General features: G+C 51.2%; 4 protein-coding genes and 1 non-coding gene across 5 annotated transcripts; 2 read left to right on the top strand and 3 right to left on the bottom strand.

The window, feature by feature from the left end:
• Positions 1-699: 699 nt before the first annotated feature.
• On the top strand, positions 700-4,110 carry PV08_01216 (uncharacterized protein; the record flags this gene model as incomplete). Its single annotated transcript, XM_016375580.1, has 1 exon — positions 700-4,110. The coding sequence occupies one exon, from the start codon at positions 700-702 to the stop codon at positions 4,108-4,110; it is 3,411 nt and encodes a 1,136-aa protein (XP_016240856.1).
• Positions 4,111-5,426: 1,316 nt separating this feature from the next.
• On the bottom strand, positions 5,427-5,526 carry PV08_01217. The gene has a single exon. It is a non-coding gene; the product is annotated as a tRNA-Gln (tRNA).
• A 503-nt stretch (positions 5,527-6,029) lies between these two features.
• PV08_01218 (uncharacterized protein) lies at positions 6,030-8,255 on the bottom strand (the record flags this gene model as incomplete). The annotated part of the gene is made up of 6 exons (XM_016375581.1): positions 6,030-6,733; positions 6,853-7,136; positions 7,200-7,430; positions 7,503-7,992; positions 8,046-8,110; positions 8,167-8,255. 6 exons carry the CDS (start codon positions 8,253-8,255, stop codon positions 6,030-6,032), a joined length of 1,863 nt encoding a protein of 620 aa, XP_016240857.1.
• Positions 8,256-8,826: 571 nt separating this feature from the next.
• On the top strand, positions 8,827-10,792 carry PV08_01219 (uncharacterized protein; the record flags this gene model as incomplete). Its single annotated transcript, XM_016375582.1, has 3 exons — positions 8,827-9,891; positions 9,974-10,350; positions 10,408-10,792. The coding sequence occupies 3 exons, from the start codon at positions 8,827-8,829 to the stop codon at positions 10,790-10,792; spliced, it is 1,827 nt and encodes a 608-aa protein (XP_016240858.1).
• A 477-nt stretch (positions 10,793-11,269) lies between these two features.
• Positions 11,270-12,640, bottom strand: PV08_01220 (uncharacterized protein; the record flags this gene model as incomplete). Its single annotated transcript, XM_016375583.1, has 1 exon — positions 11,270-12,640. The coding sequence occupies one exon, from the start codon at positions 12,638-12,640 to the stop codon at positions 11,270-11,272; it is 1,371 nt and encodes a 456-aa protein (XP_016240859.1).
• Between the last annotated feature and the right edge of the window lie 409 nt (positions 12,641-13,049).

The raw sequence follows: 13,049 nt of genomic DNA on the forward strand, positions 1-13,049 counted from the left end.
GGAGGCAATGACCACGTGTGGTGGTGGCCTGATGTTTGGCCCATGGGAGGGCAGATCATTATCAAGATACAGATAGGGCAAGAGACGGACAATCACCATCCCTGTCACTTTCAACGGTCGCTTGTTGCTTGCCGCTCAGGCTAACAATTTACAAGGGGCGCCAATGCAAGGAACAGGTCACGTGCACGGGGCCGGGGCCGTTTTTGTCTGAGACGACCGCGCCAAACTGCGCTGCACTGGTCTGAGACAGCAACAAAGATTCAGTCAAAGACACCTCTTCTGTCATCAAACGTCAATCCTTGTCGTCGGGCCACTGGCTGCTGTCGAAAGAATCAACAACTTATGCCACGTCCCAGAGCCCTCGGCTCAAGCTGCAGTCTTCATCGGGTCTAATCAACAAAAGCACTGTCCTCCTGGCGAACCTTCGTCCGATCGCCCCTAGTTAGAACACGAACACCACACCGTGTCATTGTACAGCTCGAACCACAGCCAGCATCTGCACACACGCCCACACTCCGGCTCCTGCACATATTCCAGGACAGGCCTTCACCTTTTTTTTCGGCACTCTACGATGGTGTGACAACGCCTGGCGCGTTATTGATTATAGACAGACCTTCCCCTCGATTGTATGAGTGTTGAGATCGACAGGAGCATGCTGTGGAGGGGCCGGTCCACCCGCCGCCTGATTCAACATTCTCGATGCTGGCCATTGACAACATCTCTGGCCTAGGCCTCAAAGACACCATCTTGTCGAACATGATGGAGCCCGAATTACCACAAGTCAACATTCCGCGAGTCTTGCTTCGTCCGGAAGATGCTTCACGGTTGGGCCGACCATCACGCTTTGACGACAGTGACCGCCCACCTCGAGCCTCCAGCGAAGACACGAGATCGCAAGCGCAACGTGTCGAAGCTGGTCAAATCTTCGAAACCTCCCCACCGAAGCCAGAAGAGGCGAAAGCCAGCGGACAAAATAAAAAGAGCGACTTAAGTCTGCTGTCTTTGGAAGACACCACGGAACTTTTCAAGAAGAAGGTAGCAGATGCGAGACAAGACACAGAACATGCACTCGCAGGCAGCGAGGCCGTGAGGGATGTTGTGAAGCCAAAATTGACTCTGGATTTGGGACATTCGAACATTGCCAGACTGCCCGAGAGTGTGGTTGATCTTATCAAAGACGAGGTGGAAAGATTGTCCCTCTCACAGAACCAGATATGGCACATACCCCTCCGGTTCTCCGAATGTACCCATTTGCGCTACCTCAATATACGGTCCAATGTATTTCGAGAGATACCTCGGGGAGTATACAAGCTCAACCAACTGGAGATCTTGGACATCAGCCGCAACAAAGTTCGAAAGATATCTCCTGATATAAAGAACTTGAGGTCACTGCGGGTATTTTCACTGGTGCACAACCGAGTTGAGGAGCTGCCGACCGAACTATGCGAAATGACGAAACTTCAGATATTGAAGATCGCAGAAAACCCTCTGCGATTCAGATTGAAAAGGGTCGTCGAATATAAAGAATCAGAAGTATCATTTTCAGAGATGACCGATCATGAGAGAGAAACAGCCATCACTCTCGAGATCAAACGGTATCTGAGAGAGGCGCATTCGTCGACTCTTGCTCCGATAGATGTTGAAGCTTCTTTACAGATCGACGAGGGTCCCATGGAGACCCCAAAACCTCTAAAGCGAACTTTGAGCAGCAGATTTCCCGTCATTCCCAGTACTGGCAGCGGGCTCAGTGAAACCGGTTCTGAAGGAAACAAATCGTCACCCATACAGCCGCATCCGCCTCCGGTCCCCACGCGCTCACATTTCCGTATGACTTCTGGCACCCAATCAATCGCCCTCCGACGTCCGGGGATTGCACCGCTGATTAGCCAAAATAGCAACGAGAGAAACCGAAGCAACAGCGAGAGTGTTTTACAAGCATCAGCGGCTGCCCGTCATAAGAGGATGGGGATGTTGAGGAGAGAAAAGCCAGACCTCGACAGCATTGACGAGCTCAAAGTAAACAGGAACAGTCATCTTCGAGGTTTCAGTCATGGTTCTGTCCTGAAGCGGAATGGTACTCTATCGTCTCCCGGTGGTGCCAGTTCGTCTAGTCCGAATAGCCCCCGAGATTCGCGACGGAATAGGCTTGCCTTTGTGAAACGACTGTCAAGCTTACCGGAACATAAAGTCGAGAATGAGTTGAATAGTCCTGTGATCGACGGGGCCAAGGGCATCTTGTACGCACTCTACCAGATCCACCCTCACATCTCCGGCTTGATTGCTGCAATACGTGGCAAGGATCCTCGGAGGAGCACTCTAGAGTTCACTTTCTTTAATGCCTCCACACACGTCGATCGACTCAACGAAGCTTTGGAGCAAGCTGAAGTGGTGGACGTTGAGGATGAGGATGCTGTGCAGAGGGTTGAATCCACTGTTCGACACGACTGTGCTACGTGTATCATGGCGTACACACATGTGACAGCTCAGCTGCAGGACAATGTCAAGAAAATTGTCGCTGGAGCCGACGTGCGATACGTCCGCAGCCTAATGCTCTTGCTATACGGCAGTATGATTGAGGTTCGAAACGCAATCCAGAGCTTCGGTGCGGATGTCAACGTGACACGAGGTTTCGGTCACAGAAGACAATTGTCGAGTGGAAACAGTCACCCGATCCAGACGATTCCCGAAGAGTTCAGTACGCCTTCGCAACCAGTTCGAGCAATCACCCCTACCCGAGACAGAAATGTGCCTTCAAGACAGGGTGGGAGATTGCGTAGTGACACGGCCATCCAACATCCGGTCGCGGAACCGGTCGCAACATATCCACCAAACCCTGTGTTACCTGCACCTTCGGGTTCTCTCCCGACGCCAATCCACTTGACTGGTACCACGCTCAACGGTGGAAATTTGACCGGCACTTCTTCAACATTTTCGAACAGCGGTACATTAAATAGCAACGGTCTCAGGTCGAGGTCAAGTTCACGAGCTGCGATGATGAACGGCATGTCTTCGTCGGTTGCGAGCACCCCTCGCTCAGGAGAAGCCTTCAATCTGCCCATGGCAAATGGCTATCCTGCTCGAGTCAATCCTGCTACTGGCCTTACAGACGCTCAGGAGGAAGCTATATTTGAACAAATTTTCCTGGCACTAAGCAGAGCGTACGACGCTGCTTTGCACACCATTCCGATTGCCAAAGCACAATTCATTCGATGTCTCGAGGCAGCGGAGGAGAACCGACAGCCCAAGTCTGTACATGACCTATGGTCTACATTGGTGTACAGGTGCAAGTTGTGCATTGATGTCAGCGAAGCACTGCAGGTCAGGCTGGTCAACATGCGCCTCAAAGAACCCAGCGTTCCAGGAACTGGCCGCAATGACCCCTCGCTTTGGTCACTGTGTAAGAACTTCTTGATGAACTTCATTGAACTCTTGACCGATATGCGGGAAGCCAAGTCTCTTCGGCTGTTGTCACAAGAGTTGATCATCATGTTACGACCAGTGCAAAAAGCAAGCCGAGAAGCAGGACGCTTGATCGAGACGAGTCCGTGGCGATATCTCACCGACAGTGCAAGCGCAGCGATGCCACCTCCGAGTGTGTTCAATACGTTGACAAGCCAGCAGTCTGCACCAGCGACGAACGGAAATGGCTATACACACGCGAACGGCGTGAATGGTGCAAGTGTCGATGGAAATTCCTCGGTGTATAGTACGGTCACTTCGTCGTTGGGACATCATGCTGTCCAGAGCCAATTCCCACAACCTGTTGTACCTGTTCCTCCAGCTCCAGGAACGGGACCCAGTTCAGCAAACACCCCGAACACGGCCATCATGCCCAAACAAATGGTCAACGTCAATAATGTTCTTGGTCTCCCTAACGGGACCAACGGCATAAGTCCTGTTTCGGTACCGTTGCCTGCTACTCCATTATCTGCGGCACTCGGCCCGGCTGCTCAGGCGACGGTGCCAAACATGAACATGCAAATGGCGATCCCAAGCACACCTGCCAGCGCGTATGGTGACCAATTCTTCCGGGGTGATGTTTTTCAACGGGCGGACAGTTTGTTGAGCATGCCACAAGCGGGAAATGTGAACTTTCTGAACAGGAGGTGAAGTGATATTTTCATGTTTCGTGCCCCGAGATTGAGATTAAAGAGCAAGAGCAAGCTCGACCCTGATGCCTGAGCCAGCCTCAGCAGCTTACATGTCATGGCAAGAGAAAAGTGGTTGGGTAGTTTCAGCGTTAAGAAACCTGGGCTTGGAAAAGAACCATATTGAAGATGACGAGGTCAACGATTGAAGAAAGTACGGATATAATGAATTGTTTAATCTGCCAGAGGATGAAGCAACGGAAGGATTCGAGTTGTCAACGACTCAAGCTTGATGACAATAAAAGCTCTCGGCGGATTGCCAGGGGTGGTGTTGGTCGAGAGAACTTGAGGGAAGTTTATCGCCTAGCCTTTACTACCTGGATCTCAGCATGCATTGCCCAAACAAGGGACGATGGTCATTTTGGCCAGGACGAATCTGTTTGTGTCTTTTTTTTTACTATAGTGTATAAAGTGTAGTACGGTACAGTACAATATGTATGGGTGGCCCTACTAATGAGCAGGGCAAGGACGATGTTTCCGTCCGGGTGGGTGGGAAAGAAAAAAAGGCCTGGAAGATACGGAGTATCTAGAGAGGAAACCGAAAACATTAGAACTTTGATGGGATAGATAGATGGTTTTGGATGAGCGATCGTGTCGACTCGGAATCATCAAAACCAAACTCGTGAAGGCTGACGAATGAAGAGAATGATTGACACTGTACTCCTTACAGTTGTCGTACTTTATATGCGCTCTAGTTTAGAATTGTTGATGAACTGCCCAACCACGAGGCCCCAGCACGTAGAGAGGGCGTCACGCAATGTGTCAGTTGGTGGTACCTTTGGTACGTGCAATGGATTTTTTGAGTCGTCATCACCACATACGGACACCTGAGGTGAGGTGTCCAAGGTACTTGACCGCCTCAGGGAAGGTAATGGAGGTACTCGGCTCATGTAGCAAGTACGAGTGAGCGACGTGAGTGGGGGTACACTTGGTGCGTCATCCAGGAGTAGGTAGGTACTTGTAGGTACCTTTTCGATCCGTCGAGGCGCGCAGGTACAGACAGACGGTACCTACTACGTGTGGCTACGTAAGGGATGAGTGTGTGGGTGAGTAAGTAAAAGTAGGTACCGCAAGTGCGCAGGTGAGAGAGCAAGAAGAGGAAATCGCCACTGGCGAAACATAATCTACAGAATCCCAACCCCCCAAAAAGTTTACCTGCTGGAAACAAACAGTTGAAAGGGGGGGGGGGGGAGGGATCATCAGAAACCACCTATTCAGAAAATAGTTGTGTATAATACCCTTCAACCGTCCCTTCACTACAAAAAAAAAACAAAAGTGAGGTCTTGCCCGGGTTCGAACCGGGGTTGCCGGAAAGAGTTTTTGACAGTTTGTGTGTGGAAGTCAAAATCCGGAGTGATCACCACTACACTACAAAACCTGTTTCCAGTGGAAGGTGGGAAAATTCTAAAGGTCGAATTTGAGCATGAATTGGAGGTCTCAAGACCATAAGGCCAAGGATTATTTTCCTCGGTTGTAGGCGGCGCACAACCCTCCGATGACCATGACATCAGATCAGCCTGTTGGGTAACGCTAACTAGACCACCCTGATTTACCTGAAACATTACCACCTCGTAAGGCCGCACAGCCGCGAGGTACCTAGGTGAAGGTACGTAGCATAGGTACCCGTATGGAGCTCTACAGTATCCCCTGAACAGGGCCACTCCGCTACCCCTAGACGAGGTACGTACCTGACCTGCAAGAGTTATTACCTTGCAGAACTCGCCGGTGAGTGTTGGATACTATACTCATACTCCATCCCCTTGTTGGACTCAAAATGCTCACTACAAGACCCTACAGACCTCATTATCTTTATCGTCATCTCCATATCTACTTATAATATATGCAAGGGTATCTATCTATGTACAATACGATATTTTGGCATCATACCATCCCCCAACCACTAGCTATATTGAGACCCGCCACATCTCCCTCACCCATCCCATACCAATATGTATCGTTAAAAACGTCAAAGTCAAAAGGAAACTCAGCCGACGGAAATACAAATGGTGCTTGTGGCTGCTGCTGCTGCGGCGGCAGCGGCGGCGGCGGCGGCGGCAGCGGTAGTCGTTGTTGAACAGTCGTCATCGGAGTTTGTTGTTGTTGTTGCTGCTGCTGCTGGTGAATTTGATTTCTCTGTACACAATTCTGATAACACGTCTTGATATTCGTCCAGTCGGTTGCTATACGCTTGAAAAAGTGATCTTGTTTTTGCGCCTGTGAAGACGACCCTCCGACGGACATCAAGTGAAGCTCGTTGATCCGCTGACAGAGCGTGTCTAGACATTTCTGTAGCCACGTGGCTCTGTGGGACGACTCGACCGTGTAACACGTCGAGTCCAAGATGATGGAAGACCTGGCGCTGAGCATTACGCACAGGTTGAGTTGGCGCCATTCCATGACGCCCCATTGACTCATTTCTTCGAGGGACAGTTCGACGTTCTCCGACAAGACTTTCATCGACGCCGTGTGGCATTCGTAGATGAGTGCGATGCGGGTGACGGAGGGTGTTTTCCCCAGGCTCAGTCCGTACAGGCCTACTTCGTGGATGAAGGCGATGATGCATTGGCATTGGTTATACATAATGGCTGAGTCACAGCAGGAAAATTAACAGTTAGCTTCGTTCTGAGATAGGAAGATGAAAAAGTCAAACAAAGGACAAGACTGAGCAGTGGGAAGGAGGCATTCGGGGAGAGTTTCTATATACCTGTATCCGGGCTTTTGGGAGGGAGATTTGCTCTCAGCTCTTCGACTTGTTTCGACAGGGTTGTTACTAGAAGCTGGGTCCTTTCGTCATTGAGTTCACCCACACGCTCTCGTGAACCATGATCAAATGTCTGGGTGACCTGTTCTGCTAGAGCCATGGTCTTGATCCAGGGTGCTAGCAGCATATCGGAGGGGTATTGAGGGTCTGCAGCCAGTGACTTTGCACATTCATGCAGGTATGGAGTCTGTGGTAGAAGATTGCTTTTGCGGAATGTAAAGCAACAACTGCCAATCAGTCAATGTGGAGTTCTCGCGCAGAGGGTAACAGTATCTCTTCATTCGTCTTACAAAGTTGAAATAATGAAGGTGGCAATAAACGCTCTCCGCGCCTCGAAATTCCAGAATTTCGAAGGTGTGCCTTCATTGCTCTGTGGGTAGATTGAGTTAGAGTTCATTAGAACCTCGTGTTGAGTGACGGTGAGCGGGCTTTGGGTGATGCCGAGTTCCATGGCCATGGTCACCAGGGTAGAGGCCATCCTGAAAGCTCCTGACGGGAAACTGTGGGTATAGAAGTGACACCTGACAATGAAACACCAGTCAGTGGATCCGAGAGAGAAAGCAAGACGGCGAGGGTGGCGACCGTTGACGTACCATCCAAAATACACTATCAGGGCCTGTAAGAGATCAAAGGACCTCTCAGACCTCATGAAATACTTTTCGCTAAGATCTCTGAGAAAGATGGAGCGAAGAGCGGCTTGACGAGCAGGATTCTGCCAGGATGTGACGATGAAGATGGCCTGTGCCAGCATTGGGCGTTCCTCAATGAGTGGTGCGGCACGACAAGATTGAGGAAGAAGCACGAACGGGTGGACGCTTCGAGACATCTCTCGGTAAGTGTTGAGCAGGGCGTCACATTCATCCAGGCTCAGCATGTCAGAGCCGATGACGGCCGGTAGGCTCGATTGAGGACCTCCCGACCCCGACAAGAAGCTCGTCCTTTGCAATGGACTCTGCAACGCCGACGGAGGATGCTGCTGCGAACTGGCGGTAGCGGCCGGAGAGGACTCGGTGTTTCCATTCCGTCGCAGTAAGGCCAGTATCTCGGAGTAGGTGCTTTCGAGATGTTCGACTCGCCCACGTACTGCGTGTCCATCGTCAGCCTTGAGCTTGACCGGACGGAAGATTACCAATCACATCGGGCCTTGCGTTCTCTGCGCTTGGCTTCGGGGATTAGACACTGTTTTCCCAGCCTTGTACATCTGTTGCATATCGAGTGAGTATGGGTGATGTCTGGTTTGGAAGGCGCCGGTATTACCTGACACAACAATCGTCTTTTTCAAAGACGCATCGCAGTTTTTTCTCGCGGCATTCTTTGCATGCCGGGATCTTTCTTTCGTCTGGCATCGCGGGCTTGAGGCTGCGATGATGGTCGTTCGGACAGATGGCCAAGATGTTAGATTTCTTCCCGATCGAAGTCTTGTCATCAACAAGCTCATGAGACACTTCAAATCATGTACGCAAAAGAATGAACCATCGATGCTTGACAAGGATTTCAATGACACTAATTGCCTCTACACCCTCCGTCTGTGCGCAGCGTGAAGATACTTTGGGATCTCGGAGTGGAAGGGAAATGCGGTGTTCGGGAGTGATTTGTAGCCGAGAGTTCCGGATCGGCGTCTCCGTGTAGCCACTTTTCGCTCCATTTGTCCAACCAACAACAACACCTCTGATTGCTTCGAGCAGGCGTCCAGGACTAGTGCCGGTGTCCGGGCCATTAAGCAGCATTTATGATATGCGACGCCCGGAACTTGAAAGACGGTCTGAACTGACTCAAATTGGTGGGTTCTTAGAAGGGTCCGAGATGGCGCAATATGTGGTGGTCAAAAGTACATGTTGTAGTTGGTATATCCAACATGCTACGATATCTCCCACTGCCATTGTCGCGTACAACGCTGACTTGCAGATGTGATATACGATGGCCGACACGCAGGAGCCTCCCGCAGAGTCTTCGCGCCCAGAGTCGATACAGATAACACCAAATCACCTGGTCAGCATGACTGCCCAAGATAACCAACAGCCAAAGGAGAAGTCCGTCGATATTGACTCGGATGGCCAAAACCACACACCTCGGCGCCTATCAATCGAGAAAGCCACAGACTCATCCCGAAATACACTCAAACGAAGACCATGGCGACCCTGTGTTACGGATTTCAATCGAATCCTCGAGGCCAGATACACGGGGAACGGAACCCCGAGCGACCCTTATATTATCCAGTGGCTAGACGATGACCCTTGCAATCCCAAAACCTACTCGATGAAGCGCAAGACTATCTTGAGTGCCTTGTTGGCTTTTATGACTATGTGTATCTCCCTAGCCTCCTCCGCCTATACAGGGGCGACCGAAAGTATCATGGCAGAATTCAACTGTAGCCAAGAAGTCTTTCTGCTTGGTCTCTCCCTTTTCGTTCTGGGATTTGGCACCGGTCCGCTCATCTTCGCGCCTCTTTCTGAAGCGCTGGGTCGTCGGAATATCCTCATGATCTCCATGATGTTCTACACTCTTTGGACCGGAATATGTGCGGCCGCACAGAACATTCAAAGTCTGATTGTTTTCCGCGCCCTTGCGGGCGTTATTGGCTCAACCGCCATTGTTGTCCCAGGGGGCCAGATTGCCGACATGTGGGACGCCGAACATCGAGGCGTGGTCATCGCCATATTTTCTGCTGCTCCGTTTCTCGGACCGACTCTTGGCCCAATGGTCGGAGGCTTCATCGAGTTGGGAGCATCGTGGCGCTGGCTGTTTGGCGTGCTGACCTTGTACGCCGGGGTGCTCACCATCCTTGGCCTGCTGATAGTGCCCGAGACGTATGCTCCGGTGTTGCTGCGTGAGAGGGCCAAGTTGCTAACCAAGGTGACTGGGAGGGCATATATGACCAAGATGGACATGGACAACCCGCTGAGCTTTAAGAAAATGCTCACAAGGTCTTTGGTGTTACCATGGGCGCTCTTGTTTAGGGAGCCCATAGTGCTTCTCCTCACCGTACGTCTTGGGTCTTTTGTTTTCGCGTCTACAAGTTCGGTGAATGCCCAGTCCACTGACCACCCCTCTCTGCCAAGTACAGATCTACACTTCCGTGATTTACGGAACTTTGTATCTCTGCTTCGCTGCGTATCCTATAGTCTTTCAGCGAGGACACGGTTGGAATGCAGGCGTGGGCGGTCTCGCTTTCCTGGGTATGCTAGTCGGCGTCTTCGTCGGTGTCGCTATCATCATCTACGATAATAAGCGCTACACCCGCATCCACAGGGAGACAGGGGGCTTTGCACCGCCAGAGACTCGCCTTCCGACCGTCATACTGGGTGGAGTAATTGCGATAGTTGGTCTGGCATGGTTCGCGGCCACGGCGTCTCCCCGGATTCACTGGATTGTACCCATCCTCGCCGAAGTACCCTTTGGAGCTGGGTTTTTGCTGATCTTCATGTCGTGCATGAACTATTTGTGAGTTGTTTGCCTCCGTCTCGGAGAAAGATCAAGGACCTGCTAATCATGCTTCAGAATCGACTCATACGTGATCTACGCCGCTTCCATGATGGCCGCGAACTCGATGCTGCGATCGGCCTTCGGCGCCGTCTTCCCGCTCTTTACCGTGCAAATGTACGATTCATTAGGGACACGATGGGGCTCTGCAGTGCCTGGATTTATTGCCCTGGCTTGCTTTCCCTTTCCCATCTTTTTCTACAAGTACGGCCCGGTCATCAGGCGGAAGTGCAAATACTCGGCCCAAGCGGCTCGTTATCTGGACAGTCTGAAGAGCGATCTGGAGAGGCAGAGGTCAAGAGGTGAAGTCCAAGACCTAGAATCAACCAGCGTCAAGCACGACAACGAGAGCTCGGGCGCTGTGCCCGTGAGTATATCGCAGCAGACGTTAAAGATTGAATAGAGGCGTCATTGGGGCACGATACGTCTGGATGTGGAATGATTGGCAGATTTCCGCTGCTGCGACAGGAAATGCGGCACCAGTCACCCTCAGTGTGGCTCGGGCTTACATCGCAGGGCTGTATAGTGGACGGCCACTCACTCAAGCAAAATCTTCGAAAGGGGAGTCTACCTGAATAGGTATAACGGGCCCCTTTTCTCCCCAGTCTCAGACCACCTCCCTGCCTTGAAACTCACAACCATCCGCCTCACTTCCCGAAAACAAAAGCACTATCAAGGAGGGTTTCTTTTTATTCTTTTGTTATCCATACAATAAGACAAGGGCAACTCTCGCAAGGTCCACGGTGCAGCTGGAGGAGTAGATAAAGGCCTTCATATCCAGCTTGGCACGATGTTGAACCAGCTTATAGGAGATCCGCATCATGAAACCGAGGTTTTTCTTTCCAAAGAACCAAAAAAATCATTCGTATTGCTCCTAGATTCATTCTTTAGCGAGCATCGCTTCAGCCCATCCAAGTGCTTGCTCTTGGAGGTGCATGCTGAGACGTCGTGTCGATGGATGAGATTCGACATCCCCTCTCCACCTGTCTTCATCATGAGCAATACCTTCAGAAAGCTGGACTCGTTCTTCAGCGAAGCCTTTCTCTCGACCGAAGAAGCATGCCCTACGCATTAGCTCGACCAGTTCCTTGCCCTGAGCTCGCATCAACGCCGTATGACCCAGATCGGAGCGAATCTCGTCCGACATACACTCCACTTTATCAAGACTGACTGGTGGAGATTGGACAAAGACTTTGACATATGGCAGGAGTACAGACTCTGGCCGACCGATCGATGGCCACCTTTGCAGGACTTTACGTCGTCTAGGCGGAGATTGAGGCTGCGTTGCTACAGACGTAGGCGCTGTATCGGCGGACGAGGAGCCAGTTACTGGGTCCTCGGATGAGCCGGTCGAGCCTATTCTCGGAGAAAGAGGTGAATTGGTGGATCGTGCATATAAAGAATGTTCTTCTTGTAGAGGATCCTCAGGATAATCAAATTCAACAAAACCACCATCGTGTTCGTTCAAGCCCATCTCCTCAACAAGCTCGTCACCAACTGTGCTACTCAACGGCGTATCTCTGCCCGGAGCGCGAAGGAACAGTAGGGGACTCGCAAAAGGATCAAAGTATGATGACGGTGTCGGAAATAACTTGGCCCTCAACTTTACGAGATCTTCTGCCGCAGCCAATATAGATCCATCTTCGATACCGAAGCGGGTAGCCTTATATTTTTGCCGTTTCCTTGCCATGTCTTTTATTGGGCGGAATTGTTCAACGATCTCATCCAGGCTGACCCAATCTACCAAGGGCTCGATGGCAGCCAGTGCGTGTACATCGTTCGGCTGAGTTAGCGCCAGCATAGTGGCTAATGCCCCACCAATATGGCTCCCCAGGAGACAGATCCTAGGCGCTTCGTGCTGACCGTCATTGAAGGGCGACGTCGAGGAGGTCAAGTATTCCAGAGCAGTGGAAACGTCGTGGATGGGGGTTGGAAAACATGTCGTCTCCTCGGTCGTGGCGTCATTGGCGAGGCCAAGGCGGTAATGAACCGTGACGATTGACGTGTTAGGGGAGAGGAGAGTTCTCAGTTGAGGTTGGACATCGTGGGCTGGGGTTCTCAGCGATGGTCCAGGAGGTAGGTGGACAAGAATACGTCGTGGTCCCTTTTGCGCACGTTCTTGTCTCGCGGCAGTTTCAAGGCTAATTGAGTCAGTAGGTGGTGGTATGCTGTCGAGAGAACGTGTTCTTACTTGAGCCTGATATGTCCATCGACTCCGATGCGCAGGTCGATACTCTGACTCACCCGACATGGCTCTGTGGCTGTCCGACGCTTGCAAGATTGGCCGAATGTCCTCCATGCCTGAGTCAACGGTGTGATGGAAGAAAAGCCTTTACAAGCATGCTGTAGGAGCATCACATAGTGAGAGGGGCCTGCTAAAGCCAGTAAGAGCTCTACGTTAGTCACTTTCACGAAGCCCCGAGGACAAAGTCTTGCGTCTGGAGAAATTGAGTGCGTGGGCTTTATTGATCGCGACGCGTCCGGTCTTAATTAAATGGCGTCAAACACGTCATTGTTCCAGATCGAGTAGTCTGACATTCCTAATACGGACGAGTGAGCGTTTTTGATGAGCCAGCATCAGATGCACGTGAGCTACATAAAGTTGATGGTTCCCCCATCCCGCACTTTGACTTCCCAGTCTTTTCACGCCCACAAGGTTT

The sequence above is a fragment of the Exophiala spinifera genome, assembly GCF_000836115.1.
Source record: "Exophiala spinifera strain CBS 89968 unplaced genomic scaffold supercont1.1, whole genome shotgun sequence".
Classification (NCBI taxonomy): Eukaryota; Fungi; Ascomycota; class Eurotiomycetes; order Chaetothyriales; family Herpotrichiellaceae; genus Exophiala; species Exophiala spinifera.